At 26.0% G+C, this 24,473-nt stretch overlaps 1 protein-coding gene across 3 annotated transcripts; it reads left to right on the top strand.

Moving 5' to 3' along the window:
- The first annotated feature begins 584 nt into the window (after positions 1-584).
- Positions 585-24,112, top strand: LOC135928045 (pleckstrin homology domain-containing family G member 7-like). 3 transcript variants are annotated; one of them, XM_065464367.1, is made up of 16 exons: positions 592-1,352; positions 7,271-7,335; positions 9,081-9,175; positions 10,405-10,457; positions 10,510-10,620; positions 15,800-15,961; positions 16,015-16,110; positions 16,569-16,664; positions 16,714-16,833; positions 17,606-17,780; positions 18,706-18,821; positions 20,560-20,653; positions 20,714-20,802; positions 21,935-22,046; positions 23,111-23,208; positions 23,872-24,112. In XM_065464367.1, exons 1-16 carry the CDS (start codon positions 978-980, stop codon positions 23,986-23,988), a joined length of 1,974 nt encoding a protein of 657 aa, XP_065320439.1. In that variant the 5' UTR covers positions 592-977; the 3' UTR covers positions 23,989-24,112. The 3 variants fall into 3 exon arrangements, with proteins under 3 accessions (XP_065320440.1, XP_065320439.1, XP_065320441.1); XM_065464369.1 differs by lacking the exon at positions 7,271-7,335 and having other exon boundaries at positions 1,219-1,352; XM_065464368.1 differs by lacking the exons at positions 21,935-22,046; positions 23,872-24,112 and having other exon boundaries at positions 585-1,352.
- The last annotated feature ends 361 nt before the right edge of the window (positions 24,113-24,473 follow it).

Genomic DNA, 24,473 nt, shown 5'->3' on the forward strand with positions numbered 1-24,473 from the left:
TTAACACCTATATCAACAATGTGACCGCACCACAAAAAAATATAGTACAATCTATCAAGCTAATAAATTTAACTACTTACCTTTGCACTTTACATTTCGCAGCTACTAACAAATTTATAATGGAAAGACTTAGAAAATAATAATGGTTTAATTTAAGGCGGAAATGTTGATTCTTTTAAACGTTAAAAATAAGATTCATGTATTTAAAATGATAATTTAGTTGATGATTTATGTCTATTTGGATTTTGATTAATTCTTCTTATGAATGTCTTTGTTTCATTTCAATATTTTTTTTTTTGATATCCAAAATTTTTGAAATTCCTAGCTATATTTAATTTCATACGTCTTTTTTTTAAAAAAAAAACGATTAAAGAAGGGAATTATTCCCGTTTTTTAAAATAATTTCATTTTAATTACCTCATTCATAAAGACTTTTTTTGCGACTTATTTAATTATTAATCTGTATTTGCACTTTTATAGGTTTAATAAAATACCATTATCATTCATTAAAACTATCGTCAAATAAACTTTTTTAAAGTTAATATTTCAATTCTCAATTTTTTTTTATTAACATTATTTATTTTTTTCAGTTAAAAAAATATCTTTTGAGTAGACATTTTGTAATTTTTTATATAAATTTTAATTATTCCTTCAAGATAATTTAACAATTTTCATGCAGCTAACGTATATTTCAAGTCCTTTTTTTGAAGCCAAAAAATCTAATAAAGGGAATTTTGTTTGCTAGTATTTTTAATTAAATAAAAGTTTTATTTTATTTTATATACAAAGATATTCGTTGTTAAGCGATTTCATCAAATCTATTTTAAACATTACTGTTTATATAAAAGAAATTTGCCACCCGAAGTGGTTAACCAATAAAACCAATAATATAAAATAATAGGATAGTATTAAAAATGTTTTGTAAAGAAGAAACCCAAATCTAATTTATATACCGACTAACTTGGAAATATTCTGATATGCAAAAATACAAGGGCATTATTAACACACAGCAATCGAATGAAAGGACTATAACAGACGACCCACTGGATTCAGAAATAATTTTTCAATCGTTTAAAGATTTAGATCAGAATACTAACGACCATATTTTACTAGAAGAAGATGATGAGTTTGATGACAAGATTACAAAGGATGAAGATATTTTTAACTTCGATTTCAAGGAAGAAAATAATAACTTAAACGAAATTCCAGACAACACTCGTCAGAATTACGTGCATAAAATTAAATCAGTGGTTGATAATCATGGAATGAATAATTATGTTAGATCTAATGCAAAGTCTCATTCATTGAGCTATCCATTCCATCGTAGATTGGCCATAGCTCCTGATGAAACGGTTTGTAAAAAAAATCTCTTTGAATCATTTTAAGATATAATAATAAAATTTACTTAATTTGAACGTTTTATTTATTTCAAATGTATATTATACACGCTCAAATCAGAGTAATATAGCATTGAATGCACGTTTTCCTTATAATGTATCCTTTAAGCTAAAATAGGATTGGTTGTTTATTTTGTTTTTTACAGGGTATATGGGTTATTTTTTTTTATAGATTTAATTTAGGGATTGGTTAATATTTTAAAATCTATTTCATGGTATATAATTTTATTTTTTTGAAGTTAAAAATAATTTTAAAAAAAAGATTTTTTGAGCACCATGAGATTGTAAAGGTAATGAGACCCCTGGTTACACTCAATTAGCATAATCAGTCAATAGTCAATTACTCGTATTACTTTGGTCAATATGTGTAATAATCTTTTAAAATTATCCAAAATTTATAGTGGAACATGTTGGAATACATTTTCCGATAAATAAAATTATTTCATTTTTTTAAAAATCCTCGTTGAAAATTAATAATTTAAAGTTGGTAACTAGAATAATCATTTTCTGTAGCGTTTTATTTTTAAATGTGAAAAATCTAATTTTGAGGAAAAAGTGTATTCTAGTATATATATATATATATATATATATAGAATATCTATCCTATATAATTCAGATAATTTGGTCATGAAGCTTTGAAATCATTTTTAATCTATATCCGCAAATTGACTAAGATATTAATATACTAACTAATATTATCTATTCATATTCTATGCCCTAATAATGGACACGTATTTAAATGTTAATTCAAATGGCTTTAAAAGTCAATATATATATATAAACTAATTTAACTAGTCATCTCTACTAAAGAATCGATAATATATCTTGTAAGTTATTTAGTAAATCCATTGTTTTTTCCCAAAAAAATACTCTAATTTATAATTATATTAATTGCTTAGAAAAAAGAAAAAATTTCTAAACAAAAAGCGAATATTTATATTCTAATATGTTATATTTAATAATATATAACAAGATTTTTAGGACAATGAAAATTCTTTTGATTTACTAATAACAATTATGATGTATAATTTTTCTATGTTTATAAATATAGCATAATAATAATTATTATATCTTATGGATGACTTTAAAAGTGGTAATAAAGATTTCCCATCAGGACTGTGGAGATAGGCTGAAAACTCTTTGCATAAATAGTTAAAATTTTGTTTAACCATAAGTTCAGCTTCCAATGATGATAACTTTAATTTATTACGTTCTTTTAGCAGTAGTCATTAGACTGAATATTCTCTCTGATGAAGCATTTAAATGCGGAATAGAAAATATAAAATTGCATATTTTCTCTATCAATGGTGAGTTTTTATTAGAAAGAAAATCCGTTCATTTTTCTTGGGTATACATATAATTGTTTTTGATAATTTTTCTTCATAATAGTAAAATTGTGAATATTCTTCAAAGAGAATATCTGTAGAGAATATCTGTATATTGGTATTTTATAATCAATAATAATTTTTTGTAATTGTTCAAATTCTGGACATTTTTCTAATGTCATAGGGCTAAGATATATCCCTATATTATCTATAATATTATAACGTTTTTCTACATATTCTATAATATTTTTTATAAATATCTTTGATTTATTTTTGAAATTTATTGCCTTTTCTACATCATTGTTATGTTGTAAAATATTTTTCGAAATGCTCCATTTGAATTTTTAAATTGAATGAATTCTTTAGTTTTAGGATAAGATCATGTATAATATTGCCAATACCATCTTCAGATTGCAATTTTAAGGACAACACCTAAATATGCCTCTGCAAAATCATCTACAAAAAAATTTTCAAAATTGGTGGGGTTGCTGATATTGATAAAAAAATATTCTTTAAGGGGTTGAAAATACTTAAGCATCCGCTCAATCGATTAATGTAAGCCAGCGTGTTGGAACATAGCGAAGTAATTCTGATTATTCTAAATTGCACCATTCTACCAATTCTTTTAAAATTGTAACTCTTTTTATCGAGTTGCTAAATTCATTATAGCATTTAATTACTATACTCTCTATATCATATTTGAGAAAAATTATGGCCTTTTTAAACGAATTGTGAAGAATGTGGCATATAAAACCTATTGGTATAATATTATTATTATGGCTTTTCAATTCTGTCCAAATACTTTGATTTTTCCCAAAGTTTACAGATGCGTTATCTGCACAATAGGCCTTTACATTAGCAATATCAAGTCCAGCGATTTTTAAATTTTCTAGCAAGCATCTAGATATGTCTTTAGAGGTTTCACTGTCAGACAAAAAAAATTTAAGTAATTTAACATTTAATTCATTCTTTTTGTTGAAGTATCTAAGTGATAAGGGAAATGTTTTTATAATACCTTTATTTGATGCATCGTTTTTTAGATCTTTTTTAATATTTGCCTTTGTTTCTGGTGCCAAAATATTTATATTATTATAAAGCCTTTTGTTCTGCCACATGAAAATATTGATGCAATTTTTGAGTCAGGAAAAGGTGTGTAAAATAGCTTGCTTAGACAATCAGCCGACATATAGCTATGGGAATGTTTTATGAAATGATATATGAATGTTGTTTCAGCAATAACAGATAAGGTTTCATTCTTAGAATATTCGATTACGTATGATGATATAGAAGTTTTGGTTCTAACTTTTTGATTTGCCAGCTTATGGTTGTTAGATTTCATATGTTTGATTATATCACACTCTCCACTATGGCTTATTAAAAAGCGTGATGCAACATATACCACATTTTACAGTCGACCCTGAATGCTGCTTTAACCATTCATATTTTTGTTCCCAACTTTTATTATAACTTACCTTATATATTTTCCTCTTTTTTGTTTGTTTATATTTCAATTTTTTATCTTGAGAATTATAACTTGAGGATGAGCTTCCTGAAATATTTTGAATTTGCAAATCCATTCTGTAACAAGTTCAAGAAATAGATATTATAATAAATTTTTAGTTTGAGTTTTAAGAAGATATAGAATAAATCAATTATAAATTAACATTTTCTAAAAATAATAATCTGATCTACTGAATATATATTACCTTTATTATAAATTAATTTTACTTAATTATTTTATAAAAATGATCGTGAAACTAATTAATCAACTCTAGCAATTAATGTTTTAAGATATTTCTTAATTTGATTGTTAATTTAGCAATATCTAAATTAAATTAAACTAATTATAATTTGTGAGTGTATGTATAATTAATTTATTTCATTTAAAATTTTACGAGTTTTAAAATAGGATTTATAAAATCCATATAAAATATATATAGTTATTTAAATTCATATTAAAATTATACTCGATAAACTTTATAAAAATTGAATTTGTATTGTGGGTAATTGATCAATGAATATGATTTGTTAGTTGGACTATTAACAAATACTTTAAATATTTTAAAATAAAATTAATTTAAAATTTTATATTTTTAAAAACGTGAGAAAAAGTGTGAGACTATGTGTGATTATTTTAATTTACTCAAAAAAGGTGAGAAAAGCGTGAAGTGTGGGAAAACGTGGATAGGTAAAAAATAAGGTATGAAATCGTGAGAATCACGGCTAAATACTGACATCTGACAACCCTGATTATACTACATATCAGATACTTGCGTATAGTGTTGTTAATTGGTTCAATTGGAGCCGATTTTTGGCGAACTAAATATTTTAGCCAGAAAAATATTGCATAAGCCTCTAGGTTTCACTAATAGTTCAAACCTTTGTGCCATCTATGAGGCCAATCTTTAGGCTTGCTTAATATTTTTCTGGATAAAATATTGAGTTAGCCATTTTAAGAATTGCCTTCAAATAGGGAAAAATTTTGTAATTTTGAATTATTTTGGCATTATTTTGCAAATTGTTTCAAAGGGAAATTGAAAACATAAATAATAAATATAAATTACAAATCTCGATTATATGATTTTCCAACTGATTATTTATATATCATTTAAATTTATTATTTAAAAATAAGCTCGTTTTGGATTTTTAATTTTTTTAGAAAAATTTTTAAGCACAGCCCTGATATTTAAAATTATGCCATTTTTGGACCAAATTCGGTGCCGGGCCTGTAGGTCTCTGCCATCTATATATTATAATATGCATAGATAGATGACAAAAGCTAATTATTTAAAGTAGGGATGTAATATAAGTGTTATTATATTATAATATAACTAGCTAATAAGTAGTTTGTGCATATGGTACTAAATATACTTTATTAATATATTTTATAAAAATATTAAAATTTAAAAAAAGAGGTAAATTTGCGAATCACACCTCATAAGATATTCTTAATTTAAAATATGATGGCCAGTCTTTCTTGATGGAAAAAATAAAAAATATATAACTAAGAGTACCAGAGCTCCCGTTAGTCAGCATTGATGAGCCCGTCAAAAATGATGATGAATGAGAATTTTCTCCTTACTCTTATAATAGTTGTTACCTGTAATTTAAAAATAATATCCAATTTTTATTCTTTATAACCCCCTCTCTCTCTTCAGGCCAGGTCCAATCCATTAAAACTAAGTGAAAATGCTATGTTAGTCAAAATATATTTAGAGCTTTTACTTGATACCCTATCAATATTATTTGTTAAAATATTACTGATGAAAAAATTCCCAAGCAAGGTTCAGGCCATAATAATTTTGAAAAAATTTCCCCAACCCCAACCAATGATCTTTTGGTAGTTGAGAACTAGAATAAAATATGGGCCTTGGTTTTTTGACCAGGCCAAGCCCAGGGCGGCAAAAAAAATTGTTTTAGTTGAATGTCTGCATAATTAATAGTAAAAAACCAAGCGTCCAAGCTGATAATAATTTGAAAAATTTCCCCAAGCCTAGCCCAATATAATTTATAAAAAAAATTTCCAAGCCCATCCTAACCCATTATAATTTTTAAAATTTTTCTCAAACCTGGCTAACCGATAATAATTTTGAAATTTATTTCCGAAGCCTGGAGCTTCCGATAAAAAAAAATAAATATTGATATAATTACTTTATCAAAATATAGTTTCATTTATAAGAAGAATTATATTACAAAATTTAAGATAAAGGGGGGCTGAGTTGGAAGGACGTTTGCCTATGGAACGTTAACTCTGGGAATCGAGTTGATGTATAAAATAAATTTAAAAAAAAAATTTGACATTAGAGGTATATAGTCTCCTTCGATTTATTAACATTAAGATGATAGAGAGTTGATAGAAAAACTAAAAATAACATTAAGATTATAGGAAAACGTTCATTTCTTGATTACGGAGATTATAAATATTAGATTATAATGATCAATTTCGGAAGAAAAAACTATTAAAATTTAAAAAAGGTTATTTTAAATGTCATAAGCATTATATATAATTATAATTAGTGCTATTTCACTCTTACAAATAAGTAAAGTATATTTTGCTTAAAGAATACTTAAGATATAGACATAAATTATAAGTTTCCTTATAAAGTTATTAAATTTAAGGTTCACAAAGCAATGTTCTCTCTTCTTTAGAGTTATTTCTTTTATAGCTGTTCATTTTCTTTCCCTGAGAGAGACTGTCTCTTAAACTTGATCAATAAACACACTTGAATGGTCATCTTATAGATATTTGGATGCTCCGATTTTGGAAATCGAATATTTCATTTATTCAAATAATATTTTGCAAATATTAAAATAAAATTAATCGAATACATTAAATCGAAATTATTTGAATATTATTCAATTATTAAATATTTAGGAGTACTAGTTTATAATATAATAAAAAGAAGTCGATATCTATGCTATATAATTTTAAATATTACAAAAAGAAAAGAAAATTATTTATGAGCTTCTTAACCTATTATTTTATCTTCAAAAAAAATTCCCCAAAATTTAACTAATTATCGTTATTTAAATATATAAATATTTTAGGAAGTATCAACAAAATTAAACACGTTCCATATCTTTTCACCCTTCTATGCTAACTGGCAAAAAAAGTTAAACACCCGAATATAATTCAATTATTATAATATCATAATTAGCATGCATATATAGAAAGAAATAGAATGTATAATTATTTTAATGAGGACTTAAAAAAATGTTACAGTATATATTTATTATATGCTAGCGGCAATGTGTTTTCCCCGGCAATGTGTTTTCCCCGGCAATGTGTTATATTTTCAACTTAAAATTATTTTTTTGAGCGCATTTTTTTTTAAATTTGAAAATCTGATTTTAAATGTATTTTATCATGTTTGGAATACCTATCCTATAAATTTCAGACAATTTTACCATGAACTTTCGAATTCAATATAATTTATATTCGTTTTTCCATAAATTTTTTATATAGATTATAAATGATTCAAAGGTTAATGGGAAAATTGTCTCTAATTCATAAGATAAATATTGTAAACATCATTTCCGGTAAAATTATGATTTTATACATCGCACTCAAAAAATGATTTAAAATCGAGAAACTAACATTGTCGGAAAAATTCTAACATATATACATATATAAAATATAGTATAGTACACTATACACAAAAAAGATATTATACTCTCTTATAAAAAATGAAAAATAAATATTTGACTCATTCATATTATACAGGCAATCGGTGTCGGTAAATAACCAACATGAATTTTTTTTAAATATGACTTTAAAACTTATTCATAAATTGTTGGATAAGTTATAGTGTTCTATATTAATTTTTTTTAGGAGGGGCATTTAAAAATATATTTATTATATTTTAAATAGAATATTACAGCAAATATAGAGGCAAAAATATGTATATAAAACACTATAATACTCATCCGACGATATATGCGTTTGCTAAAAGAATATTTTTTCTTTAAACAAATTTAAAAATTGCGTAAATTAATATTTTTTTGATATAAGCCCTAGTCAAACAATTTTTAGATTAAATCTAATATATGTGATCTCCACTATCCTAGATTAGTCTATGACCCAAATGTAAAATTAAGTCAAATATAAATAACCTTTTAATATGATTCTATTTACCGATATTGGATTTATGTAGTTTGTAATTATAAATATTTATATCAGAGTTTTATGGTCGAAAGAAAGAAGGAAGGAAGGAAGGAAGGAAGGAAGGAAGGAAGGAAGGAAGGAAGGAAGGAAGGAAGGAAGGAAGGAAGGAAGGAAGGAAGGAAGGAAGGAAGGAAGGAAGGAAGGAAGGAAGGAAGGAAGGAAGGAAGGAAGGAAGGAAGGAAGGAAGGAAGGAAGGAAGGAAGGAAGGAAGGAAGGAAGGAAGGAAGGAAGGAAGGAAGGAAGGAAGGAAGGAAGGAAGGAAGGAAGGAAGGAAGGAAGGAAGGAAGGAAGGAAGGAAGGAAGGAAGGAAGGAAGGAAGGAAGGAAGGAAAGAAAGAAAGAAAGAAAGAAAGAAAGAAAGAAAGAACGAAAGAAAGAAAGTTAGGGAAATTGTAGGGCTAGATTTAAATAAAAATTTTCCTTGATTTCTTATAAATAATAAAATAGAACAGGATAACTTATGTAAAATAGCACTCCCGCTTAAGCATCTATGTTTTAAATATTTAGTTGATTCGCCAAATTAATAGCAGTAGTTTATTTATTATAAGATATTTGTCATTCTTGTGATGGAATCCAACATTAACTCATATTGATATTTTAAATAACTTCATCACCTAAATTTTTCTTCAGACGATTGTTTGAACATGAACAAATTCTTTTTAATTTTCATCTTAAATTTTTAAAATAAAAAAAGTTGTGACGCTCTTACATATTATAAACGTCGAAATTCATTCCCACACCACGTATCTTGGGAAAGCATGGAAAGTGGTTACAACACAAATTACGCAGGTTGAAAATATTTAAATATTTATTTTCATCATAATTCAATCAATATTATTACTATAAGTTGAATCTACATGTCCCCAGCCCTAGATAAAAAAATTATAGACCGGGCATTTAAATTTTAACAGACGGGGTCGAAATAATATTTTTTAATTGCGGGCCCGTAAAACTCACATGCATAAAAATCTTAAAGTTTGTGCCCGGAAATATTTATATTTTATTCTATTAAAAATATGTACCCTTATACATAATAATCGAAAAAATAAATGTAATTAAAACCCGATATATCCAACAATTCCGGTGTTGATAACTGTGGGCATGTAGGAGTATTTGTTTTTATTTGGGGCTTCGGCGTGGACTTTGGCAAAGTGTAAATTATTTTATTTAGCTTAGAAATCAATATAAATGTAGTCCCGAACTAGGGAAGGCCGTTAGACCAATATATTTAAATAAATTTGGTGATTTGATAAGAGATAGTGAGTAAGCATTTTGTCCCAGGTGCTGAGTACTAAAGTTACGCCTTCGTCTGAGCTGTTGAGGTTTGAGGAATTCAAGGAAACATATGAAATGAAAGTCGATAATGTATTTTATAAATTTAATAAAATTCGAAAGAATACAGTTGCCTCATAACAAAAAATGCCAAATAAAAAAGTTGGTAAAAAGTGGGAAAATATTGTTTTTGATCAATATTTTTTTAATTCTAAGCTTCCTTTACTAAGCATATAATTGATAGTAGAAATTATATTTTTGAGCAAATTTGAGAAAATTAGATCTAAAGATGAAAAGTTATAAGCATTTGCCCTTTTACCCCAAATGCCATATAGCTCCGGTCTCGCCCACTAAAAAATTCACAATATTTTAGGGCTCTCAAGTATAATTAAGGGGTTGCTGATTATTATTTTGTCTTTCTTTTATGGCACTATTACCCGGCATTCACAGTTAACGTGGAAATTCGCGAAATATACAATAATACATCATATGTTGTATAATTCGCCACGAATTAGAACATATTTTATATACTTCGCAGCGAATTCGCGTTAATTTTGAATGCAGTATTGGAATATAATTCAATTGGCTTATTGACAACTGATAAAAAAGAATTGCGATTTAAGCACTATGGATCATATATAAAATAGATATTGAAATCAGTTGACTCTACATGATTTAAATTATAAGCTGTTTTTTGCTATTACATTTCATAATATATTATATAAAATATTTTAAAAATTATATAGGGGATAATGATGTCAAGACTGAAAAGTATAAACAATGGTCTATTTTCAAATTGGTAATTTAATGAAAATAATAATATAAATCATAATTATCAAATATTTATACAGTTTGACAAAAACGGCAAAAAACAAAAATCGTCAGTGTCAGAATTAGATGAGATTATGAACTCTATCAGATCAGAAGAAGGTGATTTCAAAAATAGTATGTTACATTATAAGGTAAAACAAATTCTATTCTTTTTTTTTATAATTAAAAATTAAATAGGCTTTATCTTAAATAATATACGTAAGGTAAAATTGCAAAAACTTTTTTGGCAAGCAAAATATGTTATTATCGAATTTCAAAAAAAAAATACAATATATAATCGTTGGGGTTTAGAAAATTTTCTATGCTTTATTGACTCGAGTCGCTTAAGAAAACTTTCAAACTTTAGTCATTTATAGCTATCGTTTCTTTAATTTGGAATAGATTATGATCATTTGAATTTCATATGATTTAATGCAGAAATTTTGTGTATCTTTAATTTAAGAAATATAAATTAAACATAATTCAAAATATCACGGCAAAATTTTCTATAAATTTGCCGGTGACGTACTCTATACTAGAGAGCTGCAAAGTTAGGCCCGGCCCGCCTAATTTTATTTAAAATAATTAAGTTCGGGGTTGGACCTTGGAAATTTTTTTAAATATATCTAAATTTATCAATTTTATATTGAATTTTTTATGTAAAATAAAAATTTTTGATTTTATTTATTGAAACTAAACGCCCTATAACATATGTCTTTTATTTTGAGTAATTATAAAAATTAATTTCTATATTTAATTAAATTCGGGCAGGGCTGGGCCGCTAAATTTTTTTTAAAATAATTTCGGATACGAGCCGGGCCGGCAAATCTTTTTTAAAAAATTATGGGTTCGGGCCGGGCCGGCAAAACTTTTTTTAAAAAAATTTCGGGCCGGGCCGTGCTTGAAAAATTAGGCCCGATGCAGATCACTACTCTATACGATTCCAACAAAATCAGATCTTACAAAATTAAAAGAAAAAAGTTCGCTACATAAATAGTGTTTAAAATATGTGCTAAAAACTTAGATTTAACATTATGTATATGCATGCTAGTAAATAGCTCGTAAAAAAATGGGTTAATTATGCTATCTACCTTAAGGTATTACTTATCAAATTTGTATTTTGTTTATTTTTCATTTGGATAGGACTACCAAATATATTTATAATATATATTTGAAAAATCATGATTTTTGTAAAGCGTCTGTGGCCTAGTCAGCGAGAACGTTGCTTACCAATCCTATGATTTTGGGTTCAAATCCCAGCAATGATAATATTTTTTTTCTTAATCTAACTTGGTGGTTCCGTCCTTGAGGGATGATATATAAAAAGCCAGACTCGACCACGTTTTTCCGTTTTAATATATGTTAAATAATAAGGGTCTTATTACATTTTAATAAATTTTAATCACGATTCGCTCGGTACTGCCTTTGGTTTTTGGTAGTAAGCATCATTAACCATAAAAATGATGGATGAATCAGAAATTTGTCTTTTCATGAGGTATGAATCAGAATACATAGGAGAATGTGGCATGATTGGCCATGTTTTTACCTTTATAAAAAAGGCATCAAGATTTGGGTTTAACCTGTGTCTGTATAGCCTAATTCCTAATCTTTAAATAAAATTTGAATCATATCTATATTAGTTTATGTGCTAGATGAGTTTATGTGAAGATGTTTTTCTGGCCAGCCAAAACATAATATGTATTGACTGGCCATATACTATGTGTTAACTGGCTATAATATATATTTAAATATTTTATTTATATGAAATATTACAATACGAAATACTTGTTAGAGGCCTATGTTAATTTCTTCATTTTTTAGGTATATGAAAATTTAATTATACACAACATCCAAATTTATCATCATCTATTTAATGACAATATTTTATAAATTAATATCTTAATTATCTTTTTTTTAAACATTCCTATTTCAATATAAAGTTAATCACTATCTATTTAAATTTAATAATTTTATAAAAATTATTATCTTAATTATTTACATGTTAAAATGGTTATTTCAATAATTAAATCATTCATCAATTTAAAATATTTTGATGCTCAAATATAAACTTAAATATTATTATGAATACACAGTAACATTTTATGTTATTTAATTAATTTATAAATGAGAAAATTTTAACATTTTTATTTACATAAATAACAAACAAATACATTATTATTAATACATTAAGCATGAACCTATTCTTTACAATGAATAAATTTAATTCCCTCTTTCTTGCTCTAGGAATATTTCTTCTTGCATATATTGTATAGCCTCTAGGTATACTTAACTCATAAAATCATGTGAAAATATTTTTATCAAAAAATTAATCATCTTAAACATAAAAATTTATATAATTAAATCTATGATAACTAATTATTTAACAGATAATTCTTAATATATAATTAATACCACTAAGAATTGCTCTAACAAGTAAATATAATTAATCTATAATAACTAATTATCTAACAGATAATTCTAACATGTAATTATTATCATTAAAAAATGCTTTAATATATTTATAAGTTTTAACTATTTTATGCTAAATCCCATTAATGATTTTCGAAGAATTTGTTCATCATTTTTTCACCAAATGTTGGTTTATATAAACTTTTTATTTCAATGAGATTGTATGAATTTTGGCCAGACAATACTCACCTATCTATTATCATAAAATGCCTTATGCCTTAATATATTAAATATATAAGCTCTAATTTTTTGTGTGAATATTGTTAAATGCTTAAAGATAATATTTATATAAAATATCAGTATCCTAAATTAGTAATTTTTTCACCAAACAAAAAAATATAAAACACGATTTTTCTAGAAAGAGGTACTAAAAATAGTTTATTTAAGATATTTTTTTTATTGGATTGCTCTAGTCAATAAATGAACTTAGGTAAGGTACCTGATAAATACAAGCATTTTGACTAATTTTGAGAGAAATTGGTTGAATAGAAAGGGTGGTGGCCAGTTGACCATTTATGCCACATCTCCCCTACGCATTGGCGTACGCAGCGGGGGGGGGGCAGGGGAACCCCCCCCCCTTCCCCCCCCCACCCAAAGCCAAAAAATGCAGATGCCGGATATATTTTTCAAAAATATTATTGTTTATATTAATTTATATTTGTTAATATTTATTCGTATCTCATATTAAATATATATTATATTACATTTATTATCACATTCATAAGTTATTTTATCAATTAATTTCGATTTCAAGTTTTCCGGTGTAATATTTACTTATTATTTTCAAATTTTTAGTGGCGTAATATTTATCTACCATTTTCAAATTTCTAGTCAAATAATAATTATTTCTGAAACTTCTGGTCCAACAGGGAAAAAGAAATTGCAACCTTGTCCAACGAGATAGAGCCTCTTCCATCAAGCACTAACAGCAATTAAGGAGTTAGAATAGCCACTTATTTGCTATTACTGAAATATTACAATGGCCTGAAAGAAATATTTCCTCAGAAGCAAGAAAATTATTGGATTCAATGCTTATTACAAATTTTATTTCTCATTAGAATGTATTATTTAATATACAACTATTTTAAGTATTACTTTTCAAAAACATGACAATGATTTGATTAAGAAGATGAGAATAGCGGAGAGCATTTTTTCAGAACTCAAGAAAATTAGGGCTAATGTTGATGAAGAATTTCATATTTTATTGTTGAGTCAAAAGCAGAGCTATACGTGTTTAATATTTGTCTCCCTCGACAGCAAGGCAAGCTCATCGTTAAATTATTAATATAGGATCAGTAGAAGAGTTTATCCTAGATGCAGATACATTTATAACCCAAATAAATGAATTTTTAATATATCATGCAGCACTTACATCTGCAAATATTACTTCCACAATAGCCTTCAACCTTTTTCAGATGGTGATAGAAAAAAAAATATTTGTTAGATTTTTATTATGAAGATGTTAAAGTATCTTATGATGCCTTACTAGCTTAATAACTATGTTTATAAGATTAACTATAGTTGATATAGTCCCAAAAAATGGTATGGTAGCTCTGCATTATTTCAAACACATTTTAGATTAAATTCCCAATGTATTAAAAGGGTTTATAAACTCTTGCCATTAGTAAACTAATGAGAGAACACTCTCTTTTTTAAGAAGAATAACAGAGGCCTGCAGAAGTACCATTTGCAGGGCACGGCCCGAATTTTTTTTAAAGATTTTTTACGCTATTTTTAAAAAATTTTTTAGGCCGCTCGGTTTTTTTTTTAAATTTACAGGCTCGTCCCTGCTTTTTTTAAAATAAAATTTTCAGGCCAGGCCTGGATTTTTTTAAAATAAATTATATTTATTTTTGATTTTTATAGCTAATAATAACGATTTCAAATATAGGCTGTTTTAAAAAATACAGCCCGGCTTGGGTGTTTTTTTAAGAAAATTTAGGTCCGGCCCGGGTGTTTTTTAAAAAAAATTTTGGGCCCAGCCTTGGTATAATTAAAAAAATTAAAATATTGTCCGGCCCAGGAGTCGGGCCTGCAGGTCTCTGAAAAACATACCAAGAAGTACAACATATGAAAGTAGATTGAAAGGTTTTGATTTTTTGAATATTCATAGGCATTTGACGACAAGCAAGGATGAGATAATTCAAAAATTAGCTCAATTCCAACGAAGATTGGATTTTACATTGTAAATATATAACATACAAAATACAATTATTCCTAAGAAACTTTTTGTGTAAAGCATTTAAGTGATTTTTTACATATAATTTTTTTATAATTCACATTAATTTAAAATTGTGTATTAGGAATAGTTATTAGTCCTAATAATTTTTAAAAAACATTAATATTTCTCAAAAAAATTTATTATCCCCCCCCCCCCTAGACCAAATTCCTGCGTACGCGCCTGCCCCTACGTATGAGATAAGTGCAGAACTAAATCCTTTCATTTAGACGTGTTTAAATATTTATTTAAGCGATTTAAATTATATATATTTTAGGCATTATGAACACGCTTTTATATCTTTACGGAAAAAAAATTAAATATTTGGCTTAATCCAGAAAACATGTTATATTATTATAGATAATCCTATAATTATCAGTCATTTATATAAATTACAAATTCTGTATAATATAATTTAGAAGGTGCTGATTAATACTAGCAGAGTGGCGTTGCTAGCTTTTATCATTTGTATGCTAAAAAAGTTATTTTAAAAAATATATTTTAGGTATGCTCAAAAAAATGCTTTGATATATAAAATATAAGATTAATGATGCCACCCACTAATATAAATAAGTATTACATGGTATTCTTTATAAACTTTCTAGTATATTATATATACAATTATAATGATTATTTTTTAACAGAATCAAGACTGGACTAAGCTTTGGCCTTTGGAAAATTATTTTGAAAACGATTATAACCTTCTTTGTCATAAAGACAAGACGTTCCAATTAAAAAATGCAATTTGGGAATTGTATACTTTAGAATCGGAATTTTATTTCGACACTCTCCTAGTGCTCAGAAATGTAAAATATAATAGAAAAATAATTTTTATGTGATCAAATATATAATCATTTAGGTTTATATGTATTCTTTGAAAGCTATTCAAGTTGAAGGTTATCTAATGGATGCCGAACCAGAAATCCTATTTGGAAATTTAGAAGAGATATGCACAGTAAGTGAAATTTTATTTTAAATCCTTTGAATAATCGTTGCCTTGTTAAGATTTTTATTTTTGGAGTAACGTGCAAAGAAACTTTTATATCAAGTTAAATTAATTTGTAATTGCACTGGTTGTTATATATTATATTTATTTTTGTAATTTTTAAATGTATTGTGTGCTTTCAAATTTTCCTAACATAGTTACAATAAAAAATACAACTTGATTATGTAACCTAGCTATATGGTAGTTTTTTTAAGTTTTATAAATTTAAAAATTTCTATTTACCACCAAAAAATGTAAGGTTATATTATATTTATTTTTGTAATTTTTAAATGTATTGTGTGCTTTCAAATTTTCCTAACATAGTTACAATAAAAAATACAACTTGATTATGTAACCTAGCTATATGGTAGTTTTTTTTTAAGTTTTATAAATTTAAAAATTTCTATTTACCACCAAAAAAATGTAAGGTTACACAGCAATTTTGTAAAGACTTAATAAAAGCTATCGAAGAGACAAATTTTGATCTAAACAGGTTATATCCTAGACTTTTGATTTTAAATAAGGTAAACAAGTTTTTTTGTTAATATCCAAAATTAAAGCTTTTTTTTAAAGGATAAAGAGACGGGAAATCTTAAAAACAATGCATATCACAAATATTGCCTTAACTATTTAAACGCTCTTAATCATCTGTACATATTACGATACTTTGGGGATTTCTGCCAATATGAAACTGTAAATTGATAATATATGAAATAAATAATAATTCTTTTAATATAATTTTATTATTGAATAGCTCAAAAATATTTAATTTATGTAATATATGCCTCTTTGAATTAAAGAACTCGGGGCTGAAACTCTTCTATTAAATTTTGTAAAATATATGCTTATTGAGAATGACCCCCTCCCCAATGATTAGAGATATATCTTAGCCACTCTATTCACTCTTATTAATCCTGTTATATCTTAAAATTTACCAATTTAACCCCCCCCCCCTCCTTAACTAAGCTATTCCCTCCCCAACTAAGCTATTTTCAATATATCATTTTATAGTCTTCTTTCTCGTGTCGCTATTATTATAAGTTTCTAAAATCAAGTTTGTAAAACATAAACAAAAAAAACTTTTACTATAACTTGATATCTGTAATTTTTGGATAGGAAGAATTATTAATTTTATGAATATTCTAAGAATATGCTATATAATCAATTTTTTAAATTGATTTCGTTAAAACATTTGTTCTCCCTAAAAAATATACTTATCGTTCTTTATATTAATATCTTTAAATGTTTCGAATGATAATTACTAAATTAGCTGTGAAACGTTATTCTATAAAAATAAGAGCGTCATGAATATTTTTCTGAGGAGCAATTGCCCATTTGATTGGGCGGCATGGGGTCTATGAGCAATAGTAATTCAAATATAATATTTCTCATGACTTGATACTATTGGATAATAATTAATGAACAAACATTTAAAAAATTTTTAATGATAAAAAAAACAACTCAGTGGTGTCGGAATAACCCAATATGTAAGAAGAGAAGTTTATCGGATTTATTAATATCTCCTGTTCAACATTTCATGAAAATTCCACTGATTTACAAAAATATTCTAAAACGAAGCGATTCGGATATGTTAAAAGATGGATTGGGAGATATAATTAACGACTTGGATAAATCGTTACGTGAGTATTTTTTTTTTGATTTTATTTAGCTATAATTATTATTTATAATCTAGCTCACATTTATTTATGAAATATTTGTTAATTTTCATGGAATTACTTTGAATGTTGATTCAATTTGTCATATTTTATTTAGCTAATTGAACAACATATAGGCTAAATTTTGATAATAATAATTATTAAACATGTGACAAAAATAGTAAGAGCGAGAATCATCCATGATATGAACCCGTAAGATAGTCACAGATTTTATAAATATTTATGGTGATAATCAAAATATTTCAAATGATATAATAAATTTCAGTTGGTCGATTTGGGTTAATATTCGTACTAAAACAGTATAGATTGAACATCTCGTCATCAGTAAAATTGATTGAAAAATATTAAAGTAAATGATAATATTGAATATTAATCGGAACAAGACTCTGCGAATATTAATTATATGACATTGAATTTAAAAAATATTTTAAAATTAATATTATAGATTCATTTTACTATTATATACAAAATAAAGGTAATATTATCTTAAAAAATATTTATTTAAATTTGACCCTATTTGACAATATTTAACTGGTCAAATATCAATTGACCGAATCGTATTTGACCGGTCAAATACACAAACCTGCTTTATCTTCTTAACTTACCTTTTAAATATTTAAAAATCTTTGCAAAAATTGTTGATTCATAATTTGACCTGCCTAGCACCATTTTATATTATAATTTAAGGATTTATCGTCTTAAACATTTAGGTATTATCGGTATAACCCATCTAATTTTATTTTAATTCGAAAGTAAACCTGGCGCATAAAAAATATAATTAATATATAAAATAATGGAATTTTTTATAAAGTTGGGGAGGGGATTATGAAAAAAAAGAATTATTTATGGTTATTAATATTAATTTTTATTTTTTAACGATAACTAATAGAAGCGCTGGAGGAAAAGATGAAGTGGATGAAAAATTACAAACAATTACAAGAAATAGACAATTCTCTAATTTGGCCTCGTATAGAGAATAACAATAGATTCGGAATATATTCAGAGGTAGTATAATATATAATTATTCAAAATTTTTGATTAGATTTTTTTTTCAAGTTCAATTAAACCTTTTAAGATTAAATCAGGTTTAGAAAAATATTTCATATAATTAATAGAGATCGTGTTTTAATTTATTCTTTTGGCATCTTGCGCATCTATGAGACATGATTGAGAGAATGTCTGAACTTATAGCCACGCAAAGCCGAATTCCTAGTTGTTGAGTTGCAAGCCAAGGTTTTAAGAAGGGATTGCCACTAAATATGTCTTAAATCCTTCTTCAAAGCAGCATAGAGGAATGATAGATAAATTGGAAAATGGTATAAAGATAATCAATAGTGCCTACAATCATAGGTGCATTCTTTTTACATGGTTGACGTGGAAATAGTGTAAAATGCATTTGTGCTGTGCTATAAAGAGAAAGCCTCATCAAGATTACAGTCTAGAGAAGAGGAATAAGGAAGAAAAGCAATGTTAGCGAGCATAGGTGAGATGAAACCACAAATCGATAATAAGATTGGAGACATAATTTTAATTTCGCTATTGGAAGTTTGTAATGTGTGAATTCATAAGTCATTGAAGTTAAAATTGGCTATTTTTTTTATTATTTTAATTTTATACTTTGCGCAGTGAATTTAAAGATAGATTTTTGTGGATGTTATATACAATTTTTTATGAAATATACTTATGAGACGCAAGGATCCAAACGGGAACCTGAAGTTTTCTATCAGAACCTAAACGGAACCGCTATATTGCCTTTGAACCGGTTATAGCCTCATGATTTTGTGCTTATAAAATTATGTGCAAGTTATTATTAGTATATTACATTCTAAATTTTTATAACCATTAGTATACCACTATTTTACAACATTTAAATATTTTTAAGCCTAGGTGGTATCCTGGGTCGACTTAATTGCTTTTTAGTCTAGGATAAAAAGCCTTTGAACTGGAACATCCTATTTTTGATTTATTTTAAGTATTTGTATTGTTTTTTTTCGTATTTTTTTCTCGTATTTTTTTGTTTTGTTTTTTCTTTAAATTTAAATTTTTTCTTATGTTTTTATGCTTAAATAAATCGAATCCAATATATAAATTATTTCATATAGTAAATAAAAATAACACATCAAAATGTAATATTACTTATTAACAACTATAAAGGTGAACCGGGAGCAAATCTTGAGTATCACATAAAAGGAACCACCTTCTAGAACCCAATAAATTTCACAAAATATTACAACAAATAAAATCTATAAATCGAATGTAGGTATATATATATAAAAGTGTTTAAACCCGTTTTTATAGGTTCGAACAGAAATTATACTTTTTTTCGAACTGAACCTTAACCTTTATTTTTATCCGCCTAAATCGAACCGATATCCGTTTCGGTTCAGATCTCTGGACGAAAGGGAATATAGTAGTTTATCAAAGTAGATAGAGTATTACTATTATTAAAAATATCTAAATAGCTCCCATAGGAGAATCGCGGTGGGAGGGTGTTTAAATAAAATATCAAATTCGAGTAATCTAAAAAGTAGCATATTAAAGTTATTATAATTCTTATTATGATCAATTGTTTAGGTTCCAAATTGAGAAAAATTTGGTTTAGTAAAATTGAGGGCAATTCAAACTTTAGTTTAAAATTTTGAACTATCGTAAAATAAATAGTCAGGTATGATTCGATTATTAGGATATTATTATCTCTGACTATTTATTTCAATGTTTTGAACGATTTATGTGCAATTATTAGGTTATCAAAAAGCGCATCAATGCTAATATCAGGCCTCTGAGCATTGCAAACCCAAGAAGAAGAATAATTCAAGAGGGAAATTTGTCCATGATAGGTAATTAATCATTAGGATCCCTAAAACAAAATAACAATTAAATTATGTTATATTCTTCAGATATGCAAAGCAAGTGGATTGAAGTTAGGGTATTTCTTTTTGAAGATGTCATAATTATCGCAAAGATCAAAAAATCTATAAATCGAAAAGTATATTTATTTATATAGAAGTGGAGGCAATGATATTGGGAACTTTTTTTCCAAACCTAATTAATTTCCATAATATTAAACTAAAATATAGGCTATTTGAAATAGTTCATAGATATTTTATATAAAATTTGATTGTAAAAAAAAGTTTGTTCTTACTCTGGGTACGTTGTTTCACCATATGTAATAGTTGGTCCACCAAAGAAATGAGGGTCTAAATATAAAATTAAAATTTTATTTGTTATTATTAATACTGGAGGTTTTGAACTATATTTTATTGATAATATCTCATAATACGAATAGGGATTTTAAAAATTTCGGGAATTTAAAGTAAAATATTATTTAAAGATTATTATAATAAAATCAATTATATTATTAAATATTTTTAAATTATTTGTATTTGTTTTAAACAAAATTAAAAAATAAATATGCAGTAATTAGTAGGACCAACATACCTCTGACTTTACAAATATTATTCAGAATAATATTAATCTACGTAATATGATTCGGAAAAATTGTCAGATTAAAAAATAGGGTTTAAATTTCTCATTAAATCTATTTATTAGAATTAAAATTATTTATAAATCAAAACGGTAAAGCTTGCGAGTACTTTTTCCATTTTTGGTATGGTAATACACATTTTCCTCTGTAAAAATTAAATTACTAAACATTGTTCAAATCTCTTTTTTAGTCAACAATGTATAACGTAATTTTCTTGGTTTTAAATTTCCAATCTTATAAAATAATAGTTTATATTATAATTAGAGTGGACTGGCATTCCTCTTGCATTAACGTACTCCGGTCTGCCCTATATGTATTAAATTTAATTTAATAAAGCTTCATCCAAAAATTATTATTTATCTACAGTTTGCAAACAAATTTAAATGATTAATTCTAAAAATAATATCCAAAAATATATAATGCTTTCTAACTTATCTAAATTCCATTTGACTATTAGGTTTTTGTTTCTAATGTGAAGGAAACATCAATTTTTCTCAAATGTAAAAAATAAATATAAGAAGCATGAATTCGAACTTAAACATCTTGGATTATATTATTTTAGTCTAATTAGTGGCTATAGAAATCTTAACATTAAAAAAAAATTTAAATGAATTATTTCATATATTTAAAAAAGGATTTATCTCCTGGAAAGAAAAATAATAACCTCATCGGTTACGAGGTTTTGAATCAACTGATCGATGTTGAAAGATTGCTTATAGACGATATCAAAAATAATGAGGAAACTTGTAATAAATAAATACATTACTTATCAGTGTCGTACAGACCTCTTAAGACATTGACTCTGAGATCTTTTATCCCTGACGACAAAAATATAGAATGATGAATGATTTATTTATAAAATAATCATTGATTATGTATCTTGACTAAGAGAAATGGCCCAATTAAGATTGTAGCCAAAATAGCCTCATGATTTGAGAAATAGAAGTCCAAACCTTTCTGCCACCACCTATGAGTAAAATCTCCTGGATTACATAATATTATTTGGTTAAAATTTTAATCCCTTTTTAAAAATCGACCCAAATCGGGCTGTTTAACAACACTACTTCTTAGTTGTTACCCCTCCCCCTCTATATTTTAATGATGCAATTAATAGAGGGCCCTGAAATGTATATATATATTTTTATCTTTACTAGTATTTATGACTCAATGATAGAAAATTTTCAAAAGCACTTTAGGGGGTGCAATGTGTAAAACATTTTGTTGTGCCCATCAATAATTTTTTAAATCAGGAACCGTTCCGAAAATTTATTTAATCAATCGCAGCATAAAGAGTCAAAAAAAATTAATTGTTCATCTCATTTGAATTTAACCATTTTTCGTAATTTTCTTTGATTATATCAGTTAGTTATAACAAAACTATATTAAATAAAACTATCTATCCTAAAAAGATTTAGTTAAATTTATTTTTAACTAATCTTATTAAAATAATTATCTGATTAACATGAATATAATTAGTTTCATGCTAATGCGAATAGTGCAATTGTCCCGATCATACAAATACAAATAGTAAATTAGTTAATCTTATAATTTTGAATAGAATATGGATATCATAATTTTGGGAAGAATAAGTCGTCAAATGAAATAAAGGCATTGAAGGGTCAATTTGGTAGAATGTAGTGTGACACTGATACCAAACTTAAATTAATCAAACGATAAAATGGTGCCATCTTTAAAATAGATGAATTTGCCATAAAGTTATAGTTATCTCGAAGGCAATTGGACAAATACCATTATTCGGATTTTCTTATCAAATATAATTTTATACACTATAATATATTTTTTAATTAAGTTATAGGAATCAGAAACATCTTCATAATAACACATCTATCAAAACATAATGAAATCGTAGCCTCCTATTTACTTCAAGCTGAAAATGGGGAAAGCAAGGCATGATCATTTAATAACATAAATTATTTAATGTAATGTGTTTGTATTGTTTTATATAGTTGGCATCAATGCATTTTTTCCGGTGTTAAACCGCTCGAATTGAGTGGCAGTTTAAAAACGGCTAACTCATTATTTTAGCCAGAAAAATATTGCCTGAGCCACGAGATTTTGTTAATAGATGTTCATACCTTTGTACCATCTATGAGCAAAATCTTTTAAGGTTTGCTAAATATTTTTCTGGATAAAATTAAGTGAGCAGTTATTTTTTTCCCACTTTGTTAATTTTTAAACTTTTTCTCATTTCCTGATTGAATTCTTTAACTTAAAAATCTAACTTAATTGAAAATATATTCAGGCATGGGTAAAATAATATCTACTATATGAATTTCAAACAATTTTGCAATATAATTTTGAATCATTTTTAATTTATATAAATTATTCCATAAATGTTTATAAATTAAAAATGAATTATGGGTAATCTTAATGACAAAATTTTTAATTTACAGAATTAGAGATCCTACAAATAACATTTACTGTAATATTTAATTTTCTAATTCTTTTTAAAGTTAAAAGTATAACAAATTGTCGAAAAACACATTAATACTAACATTCTACAGAAGGAACATGAGACAATAAAATTATTAATATTTTTATTCATTTTAGAAAGAATGGGTGGCAAAAATAAAACAAGTGCACAAAACATGGTTCGAAAATATTATGGTTAAATGCTGCATGCAGGCCGACAATTGCAAACCTGAAAACCAAATCAATATACTATAAAATTTGAATAATGCTTTATGTATATACTATATATTCTCTTATGAATTATCATTTTATAACATTAGATATAATAACAAATATATAATTTCTTTAAGACCAATAAATATCAAATAAAATGAATCAAACCAAACAATCTTAAATTGTTAATTTGTTTTAATAATTTTTAATGTCTTTATAATATATATCATTTGTATATAAACTTTTAATAAAAATTAACAATATTCTTTTTTCACCCCAGTATCATAAAATTTGTCGAAGGTTTGGTTGCATATGTGTTGGGGCTCGTTAAATATTTATCTAAAAGTTCTATACATAGATTCCGACCCAATTTTCCCAAATCTTCTGTCAATGAGTTATGTATTTCCAATTTTCCGGTATACAAAAAATCTAGAATTTTTTCGAACAAAGCTCCTCGTATATAATTGAACCCAGGCGTATCCATATCAATGAGGGATATATCTATATCTGCATTTTGTGACAGGTAT

This window comes from Gordionus sp. m RMFG-2023, chromosome 4, assembly GCF_954871325.1.
Source record: "Gordionus sp. m RMFG-2023 chromosome 4, tfGorSpeb1-WG-v2, whole genome shotgun sequence".
NCBI lineage: Eukaryota > Metazoa > Nematomorpha > Gordioida > Chordodea > Parachordodidae > Gordionus > Gordionus sp. m RMFG-2023.

Excerpts from the sequence above, each read along its gene's own strand:
- LOC135928045 (XM_065464367.1), top strand. The coding sequence starts at position 978 with ATGCAAAAATACAAGGGCATTATTAACACACAGCAATCGAATGAAAGG. Across the intron at positions 10,621-15,799 it reads ATAGTATGTTACATTATAAG|AATCAAGACTGGACTAAGCT; the intron begins GTAAAACAAATT and ends ATTTTTTAACAG. Across the intron at positions 20,654-20,713 it reads GGGAAATTTGTCCATGATAG|ATATGCAAAGCAAGTGGATT; the intron begins GTAATTAATCAT and ends TATATTCTTCAG.